General features: G+C 45.9%; 1 protein-coding gene across 2 annotated transcripts; it reads right to left on the reverse strand.

Annotated features, from left to right (window-relative positions):
- Positions 1-7,139: 7,139 nt before the first annotated feature.
- Positions 7,140-18,898, reverse strand: pik3cg (phosphatidylinositol-4,5-bisphosphate 3-kinase, catalytic subunit gamma). Of its 2 annotated transcripts, none has more exons than XM_068587077.1 (24): positions 18,760-18,898; positions 17,796-18,015; positions 17,531-17,702; positions 17,174-17,436; positions 16,413-16,499; positions 16,234-16,334; positions 15,992-16,161; positions 15,146-15,333; positions 14,817-14,924; positions 14,309-14,396; positions 13,796-14,228; positions 13,618-13,716; positions 13,402-13,537; positions 11,955-12,020; positions 11,525-11,668; positions 11,351-11,432; positions 10,691-10,794; positions 10,357-10,503; positions 10,177-10,267; positions 9,968-10,098; positions 9,357-9,459; positions 8,979-9,136; positions 8,745-8,826; positions 7,140-8,642 (listed from the first exon to the last, which is right to left on the reverse strand). In XM_068587077.1, the coding sequence occupies exons 2-24, from the start codon at positions 18,006-18,008 to the stop codon at positions 8,443-8,445; spliced, it is 3,366 nt and encodes a 1,121-aa protein (XP_068443178.1). In that variant the 5' UTR covers positions 18,009-18,015; positions 18,760-18,898; the 3' UTR covers positions 7,140-8,442. The 2 variants fall into 2 exon arrangements, with proteins under 2 accessions (XP_068443178.1, XP_068443177.1); XM_068587076.1 differs by having other exon boundaries at positions 9,357-9,468.
- Positions 18,899-21,151: the final 2,253 nt, after the last annotated feature.

A 21,151-nucleotide genomic window follows, 5' to 3' on the forward strand; every position in this document is an offset into this window, starting at 1 on the left:
TGAAATGTCCTCTCCTTCTTTGTCAGACACGTTCATTCTTTCTTTAATTTGTAAAAAAAAACCCATCAGATTGTAAAATAGTTTTTCTAAGCTGATTAATTTTATGTGCTCCAACAGGTCTGGAGGGGGTCTTTAACTTTCCATGCAGCACTGATGGAACTTTCCACAAGCGCTATTTCGAGTAAACAAACTACGTAGCCGGGTTTGGATGCCAAAGCAAGGCAGTGTGCGCAACAGCTGGGAAGTCATTATTGGCTATCAATCGGCCATCAAGGATACGGTATTATAATGACTCTGGAACATAAAACCTCCATGAGGCTCGATAGTAAATCCTGACGTCCGAGAGCTGCCAAATCATTCCCCATGCTGCAGTCAATATGGCCCGCCTGCGCCGTGTCAAAATGTTTCCCCCTGGAGCCCACAGTGAAATGTCGACGCGCGCACAAAGTCACTTCTTCTGGAGTCACCTCCTCGGCTCGGGGCACTTTCTAAAGAGCGAGTGGTGCTTCTTTTGGCCTCTCGGGGTGTCTGAGAATGTGAGCACTACCCTGCTGTATCTCTAAACTAAAAAAGGCCATTTGAAGTCAGCCTGCCTTTCCCTCACAAACAGCAAAGCAGCAGCAGAAGTCAGCCATGCAGACTGACCCGGATTACTGTCTGTCTGAGGTTTACTGAGAGGAAGCACATGTCTAAGATAATGTCATCCGCGAAAAAATTGATTTGTTGTGTGGAAAAGTGGCAACAAAATGAATCCACGCTGAGAACAGCGAGAGGGACGACATCAGCACAGAGGGGTCCGAATGAATAATCAAATTAAAACTACAGCAGCCTCACATGCAACTGTACACCCGGCCTGCCTGTTGACGGCTGCCCCACGCGGCCTGCTGACACACACACACACACACACACACACACGCAAACACACACACACACAAACACACACACACTGGGGCTAAATGGGAAGGGACAATAGGCGGGTTACTCTACGGTGGTCCTGTCTAGTGTGTCCTTTTTGTTGGGTGAGGATACAGGAAGGACAGGCAGGACAGGCCACACAAAGGAGAGGACTGCTGGGTTCCCTATAGGTTACCGCGGCACTCACCTGCGCAGGTAGAGGAGGGGGATCTGCGGAGAGCCATCGCGCCTTAACTCTGAGCGACGCCAGCTGAGTTCCCCGCCGGTCAGTCAGTCATGCTGTTTCGCCGTCAGCAGCAGGTGAGAGGAGCAACAGCAACACTCTGACTCAGTTGTGCAATCCTCAGCTCAGAGGAAGCTTAGCTCTGCTGGGATAATGCGCTCCTCCAAATGGTCGACTGGGTAGCAGTAACTCCACAACTCAGCTTATTGTGTACAGTCGCTTAATACACCGCACAGTCATGGGCAACAGACCGGTTGGCTGATTGGGTGTCCCGCTCAAGGAATTACTGCCATACAAAGACAAGCAGAGATTATTGGGCCCTCTAATGTGCATTAATTACACTGCCTTCTGTTGAGGTTTAGCTGAGAACCTGTGGCGTCTCAAGGCTGCGCTGCATTGAGCTTAAGACCTGACGTACCAACGTAAATTAAAGTTACACAATGAGGAGATGATGGCAGTTTGCGTGATGCACAAACTTCGGTGTCTGGTTCAAGTGCAGCATCAGCGAAAATAACAAAGGCTGAATATTTGAGCAGAGAATCAGGTAATTCATCGGCAAAAAGATTAGGAAAAACAATTTGGACTATTATAAAATGCATTCCTCAGGTGTTTCTTTAAATAAATATACATTTTTTAAATGAATCAGAACACTGCTGCTAGACTCCCAGCAGAGAGTAATACATTAGTAAGTACGTCCTCAGTTGTCAACACTGGCTTTTATTCTGTCCAATATTTGCTTAAAATGTGCTACTACTGTTTGACAAAATAATCTCTGCACTCAAAGGTTGACTTAATGTCTGTTTCAGAGAATTGCAAATGGAAATTAAAAAAAACCTATTAATGTCCCTGATATCCCTGAATTAAGAGCACACTCTGGAGTTTTTGACCCCCGGGTGCTTTTGTTTTGTTATTATGTAATTTGTTTTGTTCGTATAATATGCTCTACAAGCACATGTACGAAAAAGTGAATGTATGCACCAAAGTACACGAGTAAGACAATAATCAACATTTCTGCTATTGATTCAATTCCACTGGTTGACAGATGGCGGCAGAAACGCACAAAGGAGCAAAATCAACTCGCAAGCAAAAGGCCCCGCCCCTTTTAGGTTCCAAGTCTGAAAGATTTCCCAAAAGGAAAAGTGAAAGTGGGCACAGAGAATGACTCATAGTCACCAAGATAAATGTTGGACCATCACCAGCCACACCTTCAGTAAAATTGCAATGTACTTTGTTCGAGACGTGTGTCTGTAGCAACTCTCTCACGAGATCTGGCACTAGTCCAGTGTTAACAAAACTTGTCCAAATTTGAAGTCATGAAAAATGCCCGAGCTAACTATTTTTCGTAATACTAAATGTGGCTGTGTGAATAGATAATGTTCGCAAAAGAAAACATGAATACATTAGGCCGTACCGCACAGGAAGTGTATATCTTTACCATACATGTGTGCAACTTGTAATGCGTCATCTTTTGTTCTCGAGCATCTTTGCTGGCACATGGAGTTACAAAGTGGGAGGAGTCGCAGGCCACAGTCTTTAAAGAAAATCCATAATTTCTTCAACATAAAAATTCAAGACTCATGTAAGTTGATGGAACAATCATCACAGTTTATGTAGTCACCACCCGTTTTTATTGTTTCAAGACGGCTTTCATTGCTGCATTACATGTGTCCTGGCTGCCGTTGCGATCAAGAAGAAAATCTAAATGCATTGGATTGAAGTTGTAAACAAAACTTTGGCTGATTTCACACAAAATGGATCCAGAAATCCAAAGCGGACTGATTTGATCTGCAAATAGCTAAATCTGTGTTTCTCGGGGGCATAATTTCCAGCTCAGTGAATGGTGTGGTTGTGTGTTGCCAAATTGCACCTTGGGAGTTGTAGTTAACTTCTCCCTCAAAGTGTTCATGCACACAGGCTTGTCCTTTTTACTTAAAAAAAAAAATCAAATTTAGTTTCTTTTCTACCGCTTTAGGGAAGAAATGAATGAAATAAATGATCGACTTTGCTGCAGAGTCGCATTGTGCACATTGTACTTCCTCCCAGTCTAATTGCTTGGCCAACCTCCTCTGCGACTAATTGTTCTACCTTCTGGTAACTGATGCTATATAGAGATAGAGTGTGAGAGGCAGCCTCAGGTTGCCACACACAATGCGCGCACACACCTGCACCCACTCCCATGCGCCCTCTTATTCTGTCAGTAAGGGTATCTGATGTGACACACAGACTGGCAGCGCCTACACACACACACACACACACGCACACACACACGTTCCCCGCCCCAAACACACTTTCAATTTCAGGGTCCTGTTACAGCCGGTACAGATATGTTCAGGGTGTTAAATATTAAAGGCTGTAACATAAACGGCTAAGAGTTGTAATTGAGGAAACCGCTAAAAGGTCAAGTTCGGACTACAGGCGGCGAGCGTGGTCATGCCGTTGACCATTATGTAGCTCGCACTTCTTAAACGTTGACTCGGAGAGGTCAAGTTCAATGTAAACTCAAAGGTGTAGAAGGTGAAGGAAGTGTAGATCTGGGGGGACACAGGTGCATGATGGGACTTCTCCCCCAGTGGGGATGTTAACTGGGATTATTTATGTATCGTTAACATCTGCCCTAATCTTACCGCGTTGATAGAAACACAATCCGGCTTTACAAAAGCACATTTTGCAACTGGCAAACTTTTGTTATTTCTTAACTTATGCGGACAGCAGCATGTTTCACATTTTGATGGATTGTATAAGGTTCAGTTTATTTTGCATAACCACATGAAATTCAGATTTCAGTCACCTCAGTCTGAACCTTTTCGTCACAAGTTTGTCAAATAAATGTATAATTGTAGTTCTTGTTTTACGTTTGATCTCTTAAAAAAAAAAGTTCAACATTATGGGAGATAATCTTCTTCACGTTACGGCTGCGAGTTAGATGTGAAGCTTCATAGCACTCAAACTCCCACATTGCCCAAATTTCCCCAAAATGTTCCAGAAATGGTAACTTTTGTTCATTGGTTGCAAAAAAACAAAACACGCCGACTGCTATAAACTAAAATGGCGACGGCAAAATCCTCGAACTCTACCCTTCAAAAGTGCATTCCACAGAGCAATGGGTGCCGCCATGATGACTACGTCCACCTCTTAAATACACACAGTCTATGTTAACAAATCTTTTGATCTCAGACTGTTCAAACTGCAAAAGAGCCAACCAAAGTCTCATCAATTTGTCCCGAGTCTTAAGTAGTCTGGGGTTACCAATTCAGGCTTTAAATTGGGCTTAATTGATACACTGTCATGGCTTAATGTGCTGTAAATGTCAAACACCTCTTTTAAGAAATGCTCAGATGGCGATGGCAAGAGAAGTCAATGCAGAGACCAGCGTGGACGCAAGCAGATGTAAATTCACACGAAGCAGCACGACTACAAGGCTTAGACCCCCAGCGAGTTGAACATGTTTCAACTCCAGTTAAAAATATGAATGTCTCTATACTGATGGATAATGCCGCTCCTGGTAACAAGGAAGCGCTTGGTACTTAGCTAATGTGCCTTTTAAAATACATTCTGCATTTAAGAAAAATATGTTTGCTCCACTCACGAGGAAGATGGTGTACTTCTGAATTCAAAGGCACGGCGTTAAATCTGTATTTACATTCTTAAAGCCACTTCAAGGCAGCCGCCATAAATAGACTGAAGTGCATTGCACCCACACATCATAATCATATGTACAAACAGCATAACAGCATTTACATTTATCTCGACGTGTATACACGATATCCCACACATACATGCACGATTTCAGTACTTGTGAGGACCGACATTGACTAGGTGCCTTCCCGAGCCCTTAACCCTTCAGCACTACACCTGAGCCCATAGTCCTAATATGTATAATAATAATAATAATAATAATAAGCTAATAATATGTAATAATTCACTACACAAAACCTCAACCCACGTCTTGACCCTGAGATAACCCCGTGGAGAAGTGAGGACAGGCTGGTCCTCACCGTGAAGATCTCAAATTCAACAGTCACATACAGAGGACATATGAGCATGTGCGCACACACACACACACACACACACACACACACACACACACACACACACACACACACACACACACACACACACACACAGGCCCAGTGATTTCCCCCGTCGTCTGATCTGGTTCATGTCTTCCTGGAGAGGAACCAGAGCTAATAGAGGAAGAGAGCAAAATCGATTCTGGACGCTCCAGTTTCTTGCCGTTTCCTCCCACATCGACCTCACACACTCACCTGTCAGAGCTGAGGGCGTCGCTCCATGAAAGCTGCAGCGTACGTGAAGCAAACATGACTTCATAAGAAGAAAAAACATCAGCCTGCAACTATTTAACAATTGTCCTTTTTGTATCGAGGATGCTAGAGTGATTTTCAAGCTAGGTCCATTCAGCTACTTTCTCTGAGAAAAACCTGGATTTTCAGCTTTTTTAATACAAACTATAAAATTATAGTTACAGATCAATAATCGTTGTGAGAAAACGTATGTATTGCACCAACATAATAGAGTGGATAGCTTTGTTCAGTTTGTTTGTTAGCGCCGTTAGCTTGCAGCTGCCAGCTCAGCTAGCCGTGCCGAGCGCTACAGATGCACCAGTAATGCTACGAGTTTCTAACTGAACTTACAGGCACCATGTGGCGTTTTCTTGGTTAGATTTGTTTTGTGTGGTAGTGTTCCTCACCAAAACACATATACCAGACCTAAGAATGTGCTAAATGCATTTGCTTCCCCTGTAAAACTGTTTTTAAAGCTAAATCTAAATCTGCAAGATGATTGTTTTCACTTAGAAAAGCTGCATGCGGATGAACTGCTTAAAAATGTCATATTAAAAAACACAGAATATCCAGTAAACATAAAGTCAACTCCTGCACAGAGACTTTGTCACTTGGACTTGGGCTACTGGGACTTCTAAAACTTTTTGAAGTGCTTTTGAACCTTTATCAAGTTCGGATCATTTCTTTCGGTGTCTGTTGAGAATAATGAAGAGAATAGAAAAGAATGGGTTATTTTTATAGTTTGCTTCGGTGCCATTTCATACTTTTAATTGGACATAAAATTCCCCCACTTAGGTTTACTGCCGTTATTTCCTTTTAACGCCTTATTCAATTTGTAAATTAGTTTTATATACTGCTGTAACAAAACCCAGCTAATCAGGGCTGGTTTGAAACTGGATCTTTCTTCATTTGTCAGATGTGATTCCTTAAAGATACATGACTCTTGGCTCTGAGAAGCATCATCCATACGAAAACATAAACATATGCATCTGCAACAATGAGAATGCTAAAGAGAAACAGGTAACAAAGGAGAAGAGGTTCTGCGATCCATTCACACGCCGCTCCATTCACGCCCATCACCTCCAGGATAAATGCAATGCCTTTGCTGAAACGTGTACATTTAGCATTAAGAGGCCTTAATGCCAAATGGAATGAGGAGGCTTATCTGTCTAATCCATTTAGTCGCTCAACACCCTGTACATCACAACATATACAGCAGTTAACAGCCGGAACAGCGAGTGGCAGGAAATACACTTGTTCCTCGTGCAGTACACTGACACCCACTTGTACCTTTCCTGTTCAAACAATGCTGGAAGAGAGGGGGAGAGGAAGAGGAGCCGGATGAAGAGATGAATGGGAAACTGACAGGAAGGACCGGGGGAATTGTGGGAGGAAGAGTAGGGAAGGAGTAGGCGAAGGAGGAGAGGAGGCTCGATGTGTCAGTGTTGAAAGAAGAAGAAGGCTTGCGGTGCTGCACCATCTTGTGGATAATGTCAATTATTACAGTTTACATTGGAAATGAGTCGTGGCCAGAATCATCCTTCTCATTGGAGGACTCTGTCAGACGAGCATCATGTCAAGAGGGAAGGCAGGAGCGAGAGGAATGTACATCATTTGAACGATGACGTGCAAACAAGCAGTAAGTTTGGTTTGTGAAAGACAAAACACAGATTACAGAACTGTAATAGTCTGGTGTCAAGACATTTTATTTTCAAAATCAATGATTGAATGAATTAAGAGTCACAAAAGACTTTTGTACAAAAAAAAGATAAAAAGGTTTCACGTTGCTTTAAAAAGCTTTCAAACTGCTGATGCGTATTGTAACCTTAATCTCTGACTGAGAAATGGCTTATGCTCATGCTCCTATTTAATATAATCTGAGATGGTCAACACATCCCATAATTATATTGTGGGTTTTGTTTTACCTCGTCTTTTAAACTCGCCTCAATAAGGACTCATTACGCCAAAAAGATTGAGAGAGAACTTGTTTCAGTCAAAGTTGTCTTGTATGTGTTTTTCCCGGCAGAATTTAAATGTGGGCATGTTTACTGGCAAATATATTATTTGGCATAACAGTTTAAGACATAATACTCAGATCCAGTGATCTTGAACATAATTATTTTAACTCTGCACTCTTGATAAAGTCATTAAAAATATTCAAAATCATTGTCGTAGACAAACAAAAAACAAACATGAGTTCCACCATCCTATTAAAAGTGACTCCAGCACTGACCGGCATGTGCTGAATGTCGCTGACAGACAGGAAGTAGAACCCAAACAACAGTCTTATACAGCGGTTATAAATTAGCACGATCAAATTGAACGTTTAAGACATCATTTATGTTTTGAAAACATTGTTCAAGCTATTTTCAATAGACGGATCCTTCAATACTCTACCAGACAGTGTAGCGCTACCTCAGCGAGAATGCAACAGACGGTGTGACACGCACTGCGTTTCAAAATGAAAACAATGTGAAGGAAACGTGAGAGAAATGTGTTTCCTGAGCAGGAAATGACTAGAAACAGGAAGTAGTTTGAGATTGTAGAAGGATGAAAATAGACGTGCGTAAGGATCCAATTCCTTACACTGGTTGGGTTTTTATTCTCAAAAGGTTTCTTATTCAAAGAGGAAAAGCTCTTTGTAAATATAGTTGAGTTTGGTGTGAATGTTTGACTTGGCCGAGCCGGTGCAATAAAAAACTCTTCAGCATTATTAGAATGAGTTACATTCAGTTTAGCATCTTTTCTGCAAACACCACAGGTTGAAATCGGCTTTGCTTTAAAAGTTCCAGCCTTTCTTGTCCCTTGTCTCAGTTAATCCCTTGCTCTCGTTAATTCTCCCTAAAAAACTTGATATCTTCTTAATTTTATAGCTGTGTAAACCATTGTGTAGCTTTTCAGATTGTCCAGTCCTCTTCTATAAGACTTATTTCCTTCTAATACAAAAAAACTAAGCATATAAGCCAGAAGGAAGTCTTAACGTTTCCTTTTTCACGCGGAGGCCTAAGTGGACCGTTTCTCCACGCCCTGCTTGATCCCCAGCACCAGGTGAACAAACCAGTTGATCTGCACCATCCAGCCCTTCTCCCTGCAGATCTCTATCTGGTCCAGGAGGTGGCGCTGCGCCTCGTCCTCGCTGCGGCCGACGGTCAGCGCCTCGCGGATGTACTCGATGTCCTCCTTGCTGGTCAGCTGGGGCATGCCTGTATGAAAACAAAACATAATTAAGACTCTCATCTCATCACGTGCGAGCGTTTACCAGGAGCTGGCGTCCTTTTTGGCGTCAAAAAGGAAGGAGGTCGTACCGGTCATCAGCATCATGGAGAAGAGGATGATGAGCAGGTTGGTGTGGTGCCGAAGGGCGAGGTAAGCCTTCACACACACGTCCTGACACGGAGATAAAGGAAGTTAAACGCCTGCTGAACGCGCAGACAAACGCACGCAGGACATTTGACACCTCTTGGCAACAGCGGCTGTCCTCAGCCGACATTCTGTGTGAATTCACATGAAAAATGTAAAAAAAATCACATTTGCTGCACCTGGAATTTCTGGAAGTGGGGGCTGCTTTTCTTTCCTGACGTTCCCATGACGTACAGGAAGTCTGGCGTGAGCACGAAGGGAACCCACTCCTTACTGATCCCCATGAAGCTCTTGTAATTCCCCAGGATGTGACCGAAGTCGATGTGGAAGAGATTCCCTGCAGGAACACAGAGGAACTCCTTCTCAGTGTCTCGCTTCATTCACACAGAGACGTGCATCCATCCAGGTGGCAGCAACGGGCCGGCTTGTTCGATCTTATGCTCACTGGATCCTCCGATGGTACCGATCCCGAGCTTCAACAAGACTTTTCAATCTTTTACAAACGTTTACAGACAGTAGTTTGAGTTAAATGAAGTGCAGTCACATGACGTCATTACCAGATTCAGTGATCATGATGTTGTCATTGTGGCGGTCCCCAATACCCAGGACGTAGGTAGCCACGCAGTAGCCGCCACAGGAATACAGGAACCTCTCCACAGCCTGCTGGAACTAGGAAGAGAGAGAAAGCGTCACACATGTAGGGCAGTAACTGGGCCGCGACCCAGAGGTTTGCTTGGTGGGCTTCAGGCAGAAAACGTTCTGCTTTGAAATGTCAGATTCAATGAGAATAGAACGGTCTGGTGGCGTGAACGACACGTTGTGTGGGATTGTCCTCTTCCGTTAAATCCTTCTCTGGTGAAGTGATGTAAATATTGTGTGAATGTGGACAATAAACGTCCGGCAGCGTAGCGCCGACTCCCCTTCCCTTCATACTTAACAGATGAAACACTGCAAAGTAGGTTCTCAGAAACAAAGCAGGAACTTTTAGACACTTTGCGGTTGCAGGTGTCACAGCAGTCACAGTGTGTGTGTGTGTGTGTGTGTGTGTGTGTGAGTAAGTGTGTCGCTTCCTTCCTGTCTGTCGCACTGCCACTTCCTCTGGCGTCTGGTAAACAGAGCGGCAGCTGGATGGATGGATGTCAAAGTGAAGCCGCTTGGCGTCGTGTACCTTGTCCTCGCTGACGCACTTGTCCCGCAGCCACTGGGAGAGGATTTCATCTTTAAAGGCCCCGGTGCTTCCCATGACACTCTGCTGGATGTTGGCGATGGTGGTGGCGTCCTTCACGATCTCAATCATGCCTGCAACAAAGACAGAATTGAGACAATATTGGACCGGCCGCGACAATCAACTCATCTGCTTTCCGCTGAACAGCTGACCTATTCTGTTCCCGGTGGAGATGCAGCCGTACGGCAACAGACACAGGTCCAGTGTTTCGGTCTCCCAGATGGACTCCATGATCAGCAGGATCTGAAGGGACACGAGAGGGAAGCCGAGTCGTTTTTTCTTCTTCTTGTTTTTCTCCGCGACAAACACGCAGAGGCCGCGCCGCCGCTCACCTGCAGGATGAGCATGTCCTGTCTGAGGTCGTCTCCGTCTTTGAAGATGATGCCGATGGGGTCTCTGGACAGAGTGGTGGGGTCGGCCCTCTTGAACTGCAGCCACAGCGGCTTCTTCTTGGACGCCATCACTTTGCACTGCTCGATCTGCGCGTTCACAAGCAGAGCTCATACCGCAGGTGCTCACCAGGATTCATTGCACCCGCAAAACTGCTTTCATATGTTGGTTTTTCTTATTGGTGTTCTACTTGCAGACATCTGGTTGTCTGCCTGTATGGTTCTCTCCCAGGCCAGTGTGTGTGTGTGTGTGTGTGTGTGTGTGTGTTCCCCTCACCATCAAGGCTCCAGCTCTCAGTCCAGGATCGTAAGGGACTCTGAAAGTCTGCGGCAGACCGGACAACTGCAGAGTCTCCAGCTTCTGACGCAACTGGAACACCACTGACACACAACACACACAACTTTAGTCTCACTGCATGAACATGTGCCTGAGTTCCTCTGTGGCTTCATTTATTGCAGGAGCTCATGCTCTACATAGAGGGATTCGCTTTATAGAACGACGGGAGCTGAATATCGCAGGTTAGGGTGCGTGCAGTAATTATACTAGTGGTGGAACAAGTACTAAGATATTATACTCAAATAAAAGTACACAAGTAGATTAAAAAAGCTTACCATAGTAAAAGTATGTTAGTATATAATCAAGAAAAGTACTCATTGTGCAGTCAAATAGGCTCTTTAGTTGTTGCATCAGCAATTTGAGATTGTTATTATAGCATTTTTATGCAAATTCTATTGCAGTGTTATACCGAATTTACTCTTATGAATAAATAAATGTGAAGAAGTATAATATTTCCCCTCGGAAATGTAGTGGAGTAGAAGGTAGCATCAACGTTGTACTTACATACAGTACTTAATTAAATCTACTGAGTTACTCTCCATCACTGATTAATACATCTGAACCACGTGCTGCCAGTGGGACAGACCGGCTCCGCCTCACCTTGTGCAGTGATGTCACACTTCTCGGCGGACATGGCCTTCATCTCGCGGGTGACTTTCTGCAGCGCCTCCGTCACCTCCACCTGCAGAGCGTCACCTCATCACATCAGTGACTGAACGAGCTGAACCGAGGGGCCTTTTTTCAACCTACAGCACACGGGTCAAGGAGCCTCACCTGCTTCCTGAAGTCCTGCAGCATGTCCTCACCACAGCCCCGGAGGTAGGCCTCCAGCAGGACCGCGTACCTCTGCTGGTAATGCATGGACTGGGCGATCTCACTGCGCAGGAACCAGAAGAGAAAATGACCGATGCGCTTACTCTGTGGGCAGAAAACCACAAAGAAGAGAGGCGAGACTCAGCTGTGAGCATCAGCTGGAGGAGAAATACAACGGCAGCCCATGGAGATGATGTCGATGCTAAAAGAGGAATAATACAATATTTGACGAAACCTTCGACATCGTTGGGAGAAAGACATACAGGTGGATGAATGGGCAGAGAGACAGAACCCACAGGAACACACACACACACACACACACACACACACACACACACACACACAATGGAAGACAGTGTGAGAAACAGACACAGACGTCGGTCCTGCTTACCCTCAGAGCTCTCTTCAGCAGGAACCTGACCAGGGCGCTGTCGTGGTACGGCTCAAACTTGACCGCCTGTAGGACACACACACACACACACACACACACACACACACACACACACACACACACACACATTATATTGAATGAATGCATCTAATATAACCTGATATAGTTTCACAGTGAACACACATGCAAACACGTTGTTGTTTATAATACACACACAGGAAACACACAGGAAGCTATTACTGCTGTCATGCACAACTCATTCAACCCCTCCGGACACACTCCAGACAGATGGTGGAAATCTAAAAAGAAGCTAAAAATAGAAAAGAAATAGAGGTTTGACGTTTTGGTGAATCCTGATTCAAAGCGCCCGATGTTGAGTATTTATCAGAGTGACGCGGGACAAAATCAGAGAAGTAGATTTTTTTCAAGTTATAAAGTGCATGACTAACGGTTTCAAGGCCTCGGGGATACAGACTATTTACCAAAACAAAGTTTACAGAAAAAAACATTACCTTTTGAAAAGGAGCAGCTTTTAGGATTTAGGGGATTAATTGACAGAAATGGGATATAATACCATAACAATGATTTCTTTATGAGTGTATAATCCCCTAAAACCAAGAATCGTCGTGCGTTGGCTGGCTTGAATGAGCCGTTCATATCTGAATAAGGAGCAGGTCGTGCTCACAGCGTCCACCAGGCTGCACCGCCGTGTTTCCCGAGAGAAGCTTTTGTGTTTTCACACAGGCTGTTTGTAAGAAGTGGGCGTGGCCATCGTGATGTCACCCGTTGTTTTGTGGACCGACGCTTCGACGTCCGTGGCTTTTTTTTGCAAGCTGCTGCCGCTGGAGGCCACTGACTCCCGCACGCTGCTCCTTTAACCGCTCGTGTTCAGAGAGCGGTGAGGCAGGAAGGCAGGACGGTGGCAGTGAAAAGAAAACACAGAGCTCATTGTGCTCACACACAGGACGGCTATTCAAATGTTGACTGAAGGAAGCGGAGAGCGGATTGACAGGTCAGAGGTGTCGACAGACAGATACTAGGGTCAGGTTACAGGGAAAGGTAATAAATAGCATGTAAGTGTGGGATTATGGACACAACCAGTCTGACACTGGGCAAGTTATCTCTCTTTTTGAGGTGCGTGCGTATATATTTTGGAAAGACACCCTCCAGGTATCACTAAAGCTCTTGATACAAACACCACACTGTGGTGGTGAGAATCATTTCCCTATCAGACCAAAAGGCCCTCTTTTGGCCTCAGCTCATAATTAATATGCAAAGCTGACCACAGAGTCACTTTTGGAAACCTGTCAGGTGACAAACACGCAGCGTGTCTCCGGTGAGCTGCCTCTTCCCACGAGCTCGTGAAGCTGCGAATCAGGTGCAACAGAAAAGAGGCGCTCGGTCGGCGTGGAGGAGGAGGAAGAAGGAACAGAAGACGGGCGCGCACCTGCACGAGCTGCAGGAGGTATCTGAGCACATCGTCGTCCTCCAGAGTCTCCAGCTTCCTGACGGCCATGGAGCGCACCTGAGCGTCCGAGTAGTGGCAGTCCAGCAGCTGCATGGCCAGACCGACATCCAGGCCGCTGAGGAACACGAGCACAAGGTGATGGGACACCGGAGCGGCGGAGGGCACGACGCGTATCGCGGCGGCGTGAAAGTTCACCTGCTGTCCCACGCGCTGCTGCGCTCCAACAGCCGGTGTGTCGCCAACACGTCTTCCTGTCTCCCCCACCTGACCGAGCCCAGGAGCTTCGGGTAGGCCCTGAAGACGATCGCACAGTTATAGCGGCAACGATGGAACATTTACTCGCTCGTCGCTGGAACAAAATAAAGTGAAGTACCTGGGGTCGCGCATGCACTCGTGCCTGAAGTGCCACAGCAGCTCTTTGTCCTCGGGGCTGAGCGGATGCAGGGGGTCCGTGGCCACGATGGCCGCGAACTGCTTCCTCAGGTGGTTGGGCATCTCCCTCTGACCGCGCTCGCCCCCCTCGGCCTCCTCGCCCGCGGCCCCGGGGTCGCGGCCCGCCACGTCGCGGCTCTTGGGCAGCACCACCGGGTAGCAGTACTTGTCCAGCAGGATGGCGACGGCCATGGCGGAGGCCTTGTCCGGGTTGGTGGCGGAGGTGAGCTTGTCGGCGTTGATGCTGCTGCTGCTCTCGTCGTTCTTCTCCGGCATTTTCCACATGTGCAGGATGAACTCGCCTTGGCGCAGCAGGGAGCGGTGGTCGATCAGCAGCAGGTTGACGTAGTACAGGAGGCGGCTCTTGGTCTTCCCTAAAGGGACGGACACACGGGCTCGCTCGGACGGTGGTCAGAATGAAACAGGAGGCAGAGCAAACGTTAGCGGACCTTACCGTCATGGCTGCCAGCTCCTGCTGTATTATCCTGGTAGGCGGAGGCTCCCTTGGAGTTTGGCGTCAGGGGCTGCTTCCCACAAACCACCTGGGTTTGGAAAAAAGTAGAACGAGACTTGAATGTGGTGATACGATACTCTACGGTTCAATACATCGCGATACCGTATGCAGGGCGATATATTGCGATATTTTAAACCTAATTTTAGGACAATTGTCATACAATAAACAACTAAAACACATAATACCTCTGGCCAAAAACAATTAGATCATAGTTGATACATTGTTTTCGAGAATTTATACACTATCACAAAAGATTATATCACAATACTCAATATTTTATTACACCCCAACAGTTAGTACTGGAGTCCTTTCATTCATCTCCACTAAAGCATTTAATGGAGAAATGATTTTTCTGCCACAACATACATACATTTGGAAATTGAACAATGATTGTTGCAACAACTGATTGTTGTAAAGTTATCCCATCGGTCCTGAACTAAAAGTTTACCTGGAGGTTGAGTCGTGCGCCTTTGGGCAGGTCCTTGATCTTAATGTTAAACTCCAACCAGCAGTTCCACAGCACTTCTTCGCTGAAGGTTTTAGAAGACGTCCTCTCCTGAGACAGTAGAGGACGGGTTAAACTCTGCTGTCCAAAACTTACTCTCTCCTGTGTTTTGGAAACTGAGAACGTTGTGGTTTTCAGTTAAAAGAGTGAAGAGGACCAGTGGAACAAAAGGAGCAGCCGGTGAACTCGTAGAAGATGAAACACACACCGTCTCGCGGCCATGAATCAATATCGATCGATTATGTTTTTGCGTGCTGGGACGTTTCCATCACCTGGGCGAGGAGCTGTTGGCCGTGGAAGATGCTGGCTTCTATGAAGACGATGAACTCTGGGATTTTGGGCAGGGATGGGATGTCGATACCCAGCACCTTCACTCTGAACTTCCTGTTACAGTCCCACATCGAGATGGTGAACACCCGCTCATGGTCCTTCTCGTCAATGGTCAGCTGCTCATGGGTACCTGACAAGGACAAGTTAGTCCTTGTCAGGCTCTGAGAGCAGCGCTTGGGTTTAATACATCACTGAACAATTACCCATTAAATATGGCATCTGTGGCTCTCACAGGACTGTAACAAGCCGACCTTCAACCTGCATCTTTTACAGAGTAAAGGCAGATAGTTACAGTTACTGCAAGAAACTTTCATTTCGGCGGTCCCTGTGGAAGACATTGGGAGTGTTTCTGAGCCCCAGTATCTCTGTTTTAACTGCAGCATCATCTGAAGGTGCTGGTTCCCCCAGAAGAGGGCGTGGCTTTGGAGGGAGGCCTGATGTGATTGGCTGTCAGTGTAGGGAGGATGTGGGTGATTTGGCCAAAGTCTTCCATCACGGTGTCGGTCACGTCATATCTTGATAACGGCATGTACCACGATACGGCAGGCTTTCTTGTAACTTAATAAATAAATAGTCTGTATGAAATAACCACAGAGTTTCATATCCTCTTGTCGAAAATGTAGCTAGATGTGCTAATTTTCTAGATGAAGCTACGTTTGGAGCTGCTCGCTACTTTCATTGGAAAAGAGCGAGCTGGGTTGTTCTGATCGGATACTTTTAAGATCTCGAATTATCTTCCTGGTTCCTGTATCGTTGCCGACCGTCAAGCTTTAAGCTGACTGATTTACCTGCGACTCCGGTGCAGTCATCCACCTGTGCCCAGTCCTCCTTCTGGACCAGATCCAGGTCTGTGTCAGGGGGCGTCTCCAGAATCAGGTGGATCTCGTCCCCGTTCTTCAGACACTGACGGATCCAGTTGAAGTCCTGGAGCCGTTTGTCCCCGTACAGGTACTCCTCCCTGTGAAACACACTTATCATGGTCTGCCTGAAACCATCTCTATGTATGAGCAGCGAGGGCCGTCTCACATACCTTCCACACACACGTAGCACAAAGTCGGCCTCACACATGTTGTCAGGGATGCCCAGCAAAACTTTCTTGTTCGCTGACTTGGCGAAAAAGCTCACCAACACCTAAACGAGACGAAAGGTTGTCAGGAAGTGGACCCGCGACAGATGAGAAACGAATGGCGTGCAGCACCGCTCGTCTACCTGCGCCGGCGTGTCGTCCATGGAGACCTTGATGGTCTGGCTGGCCGTGCTGATGTGGATCACCAACAGGATGTGAGCGTTGCTGACCTGACAGGAGGAACGAACGCACCGAGGAAACGTGAAAACAGTGAAGTAAAAGACGACAGAGGAGCCGAGACAAAGATTGAAGACGGAGATTTTACTCAAAGAGACGACGCAGCAAACAAACTGATGACACGCGTCAGTAAAGGCCTGGGGTTTTCTCACGTGGGAAGGTGATGAATCGAGGGTGTTTAAAACAACGGGGTGAGATCTGACTCTTCCTCGAGGAAGAAGAGAATTCACTTTTTCACCAGATTAGGGACAATGTCCTCAAGAGACGTGAATACTTCAGTAACAGAGACAACTAAATCTGGAGCGGTGGCTTTCAGACGCCAACCTTTTGGGTCTGAGAAGTGAAGCCAATGCTGAAAGGAAACGACTAATCTGGTTGTATAGAAGTCAATGAGAAAATGACTCTACTTCTCTCTTGATGTATTCCCTCAGTAAACATTGTAAACATGAGTTTATTGTCTCAATCTCTAGTTTCAAGTCTTCTTCAACAGCATTCACATTCACCACCGTGGTTTGGTAGAAATTTCAGTCGACTGCAATATGTAATCGTGCCGCTAGGTGGCGGCAAATCCTTCCCACTGGCCCTTTAAATAGTATTTCATATGTTCAGGCTTTGCATAACTTTCAGAAAACATTGTAAATAAACACACACACACACACACACACACCTTGGTGAGCAGGTGCTCAGGCAGCGGCTTGCGGGTCACCCAGGGGTCCATGGAGTAGAGTTGAGCGTCGCGGTCGGACAGCTCGATGCGTCGCGGCGTCAGCAGCTTCCTGCGGGTGAACTCCAGCTCGTCGTCGTGCACGTTGCTCACGTCGGTCACGTCGTAGCCGATCAGGTAGTTCAGGTAGCGCTGGTACCGCAGCGACTCGTCGGAGGGCTGCGGGCGGGGCACCAGCTGGATCCGCCCCACGTCCTTCTTCAGGGCTTTTTAGAGAGCACAACGACAACAGAGGAGTTTGACATCATCTCCACGGGATAACTCAGGGCTGCGACGGCGCGGCCTGTCAGCGATCGGTACCTCTCCAGTAACGGATGCAGTCCAGCGTCTGGAACACCTGGTGCTTGTCGTAGATCTCACACACGTTGCCTTTCTTCTGGTAGAGCAGGATGCAGTGGTCGGGGGAAAACCGCTGGTAGAAGTCCGCGCAGAGGTTTAACGTCACGGCCTTCAGCCACACCTGAGCTTTCACCTGAAACGCAGCGTGGCACAGAACAGCGTGTTGCTTTAGCGTCCGCGATGGCATGGGGCACAGTGTTGGCGGTACGACGGTAGATTAGCCGACCTGCTCCACGGTCCAGTTTCCGGCGACCTCCAGCGGCAGAGTGTCGGGGCCGCTTCCTCCGCGCGCCGCGGTGGGCAGGACGAACTCCACGGTGATCTGATCCATGGAGGCGCAGGAGGACGACGAGATGGCCTTCTTCCTCCTCCTCCTCCGGGGGTCTTCTCGCAGGACTTTGGGCTCTTCGTCGCTCACCTGGGTCTGCTGCCCGTCCATCGCCTAGCTGGAGGGGGACGGAGGGAAGACCCTGATGCTGAGATCCTGTGTTCATCTCATCTTCCTTTAGTTGATAGCAGAAGTGCCAGTGGTGCAACTCATCATCACTAGGTCAATTTCACAATAGTTAACCGCTCATTTAATGTCCACCTCCCTGTTTAAGCGAGTCTGCAGACTTCAAATCAGTCCCACTGAGACACAACAGGTGACACACAAAGACATGGAGCTCAGTAAACGAGGGAAATCTTGCTATTACTAGTTATTTACTTATATTAAAAGTATGACAATCCAATAAAACTCATTTTAGAGCAATGAAGAATATGGAAATGTGTCATTTATTTGACACAATCTAGGTATACAACAAAAAGCAGAGCATGGTGTGAAAGATTTATGATTTGTTTCTTCTTTTTTTTGAACAAACCCATGATCTCATATCACAGGATTAGACGGAGTTTCCCTTCTGCTTCTTCTAACAGCAGCAGAGGAAGCTTTGAAAAGCAGGAAGCAAACCTCGACCCAGCATGGATGAAGCGCACAGGGTGACACGCTATTTTAACCTCTGTCATTACCGCAGCTGAGTCTGTGTCCGCAATTAAAACCAGCAACAGGAGGAAAAGAGACGTTTAAAAGCGGCCGCAGCGGAACTGGCTGCACTGTTACGGGAATGTAACGGTACGGCTACCGTAATAATCGGAGGGAGAGGCGTCAATTTGTGTCAAACTAATACACAAAACCCGTTTTTATGACTCACCAATGGACGCGGACGCAGACAGCAACGAAACCCGGAGCTTTGCGGTGAAGTTTCGGCATTTATGCGGCACGAAGAGACCTGAAACCAGAGTGAAATATGTTTTATAGGCGGAAAAGTTCAGCAAAGTCCGCTGCGCTTCTACTCAGGAAGGTCGTCAGGCTCGTAGGATGAGAGAAACGAGACTTCCGTCTTTACTCTTCAAAATAAACTACCACAACTCTAATTTATCTTATGAAAGGAAGACATGCAGACTATTGTAATATGTATTAATTTTTCCTAAATTGGTCTTGGTCTTGATTAATGTGTAATTGTTTACAAATAAAAGCTTCAGTCACTCAGTGTCAGTAAATTAAATTAAATTAAATATCGATCTAATTCAATATTTTAGAATTGATTAAAGTGGTGATTATGAGTACACGTGAAGATTTGTTATGTAGAACAGAAGTAAACGCAATACTGCTTAGTATTGGAACTTCATCAACACAATAAAATAATAGTAATAATAATTATTATGATTATTAACAAACTAAAAGTGATATTAAGAATACATATTCCCATTAAATAATGTGTAATTGTCGTCTCTGGTCACTAGAAAACAATTAACATGACTACTATGTATAAGTATCTGTAATTTCTGTTTATACATTTTAGAGTACTTTGAGGATTATTTCCTTTACTTCCTCGTTAAGTCATTTATTTCGAAAGGATTGACCGGAAGTGTTGCTATTTCATCATCTCCAACCTGACGCGTGCCGCGTCGGCGCAGTTCCCCGCAGTGACCACTGGAGGGCAGTGAACACTCACGACTCTGCATCATGTGTCAGGTCGCCTCCTGCAGCATCAAGGCGGACACGTTACGTGAAGCTCGATCTCCGGAGAAAAGACTGCTGACGCAACCCTAAACTCCAACTGGGAATTTGGACCATCTCTATTATACCCAGCATTATTCAGTGCCCTGTTTATTTTTTTTTTAGTTTTATGCTCCTTCGCCGCTGTCTAAATGAGAGGAGACCGATAATTAAGGGTTCACCTTGCTTGCAGCAGTGAAACATGTATAATTACGCTCAAGGCTTTACTTACGGGTATTACAGGTTTTACACAAGGGCTACAAACACGTGTCTGAAACACTAGAGAGACTATTTTGTCTTTGGCCAGTTACTTAAACTACCTGTTGTACTAGTGGCCTCGGATGTGTGTCAATTACGCTGAAGGCTATTTGTCTGCTGCATTTGTGTTTTTCTCTCACGTTGTTCATGTTTGCAGTCCGATTTATTGTCACACATCAGAACCTCCAAACCTGTAGGATGAAATATAAATATAGGACAATGAACCTTTGTGTTCTATTTTTTTCTTGTTTATTTTTATTTGTTATTAGTGGTTTTTACTTTTTTTAAATAATAAAAAAATCAATGCACAGTAATCAATAAAGCACATGGTCCAAATACATAAAATAACACGAGGGATTCATGAATAGACCTTTGAGCTAGAACTATGGCTATTACTTGATTTTATCACTTCTTATTGAGAGAGGAATATAAAACTTTCTACTTATTTTGTTCTCTTACAGTGCTAAACAATACTGCCATTGTCATGCAAAGCTGCAATGTTCATTAAACAGGAGACCAGATGTTTGTTTTTTTAAGTCATCACTTTCATCGCTTTAACCCACCCCAGAGTTTATTGTTGTAGCGATAACTGTGAAGAGAACGAGCTGCACGCAGCCGACCAATGAGGACGAGGGGAGCCGTGGATTGACACCAGGACTGACCAATGGGACCGCGGAGGACACGGTGTTTATACCCGCCTCCTTTCCCGTACAAGGCGACTGTTTGGGTGAGTTAAGTTAACTTCATTGAAATCATTTGTGGGTTTTAAAGCGTCGAATTTGACAAGTAATAACGCCAATTGGAGGATTTCCCCCCGAACTTGGCGCGCGACTAACAGCGTGGAACTGACAACGCGTACTTTTCGCCATAAAAGCAGTTTCTGCGCGCTCTCCGTGGAGCTTCATTGTTGACGGCAGTTGTTTTGTTCTCGCTGCATTTGCGCAACATAATGGCCCGTCCGTGTTACTGTATTTAAATGTGTTTCTCTCTTCCCCACACAGCCCGACTCTCACTGGCTCGTGTACGTGGCTGCTGAAACACGGACACGAACGCTTTCTTCTTCTCTTTTTCACTCTTTTCTTTTTTCGTTTTCGTCGACGTAACTTGCAACATTTTTTTTTTCAACGGGACTTTGTGTGAAAACACCAAAAACGTTCATCGTCGCGTGAGGACGTGGGCAGCCGCGGTATTTAGTAACCGCCGGTGACGTCACGCCAGTCAGCGTAAAGGGTTTATGTCCGTGTGGTTGTTTTGTACTTATTGTGAACTACTTAGTTCAGACGTAT

Source organism: Clinocottus analis, unplaced genomic scaffold (assembly GCF_023055335.1).
Source record: "Clinocottus analis isolate CAN_PGR_092001 unplaced genomic scaffold, fCliAna1.0.p SCAF_20, whole genome shotgun sequence".
NCBI classification, from domain to species: Eukaryota; Metazoa; Chordata; class Actinopteri; order Perciformes; family Cottidae; genus Clinocottus; species Clinocottus analis.

Excerpts from the sequence above, each read along its gene's own strand:
- pik3cg (XM_068587076.1), bottom strand. The coding sequence starts at position 18,008 with ATGGACGGGCAGCAGACCCAGGTGAGCGACGAAGAGCCCAAAGTCCTG. Across the intron at positions 14,229-14,308 it reads AGGAGCTGGCAGCCATGACG|GGAAGACCAAGAGCCGCCTC; the intron begins GTAAGGTCCGCT and ends CCGTCCCTTTAG. Across the intron at positions 13,538-13,617 it reads AGCAGCGCGTGGGACAGCAG|CGGCCTGGATGTCGGTCTGG; the intron begins GTGAACTTTCAC and ends CGTGTTCCTCAG.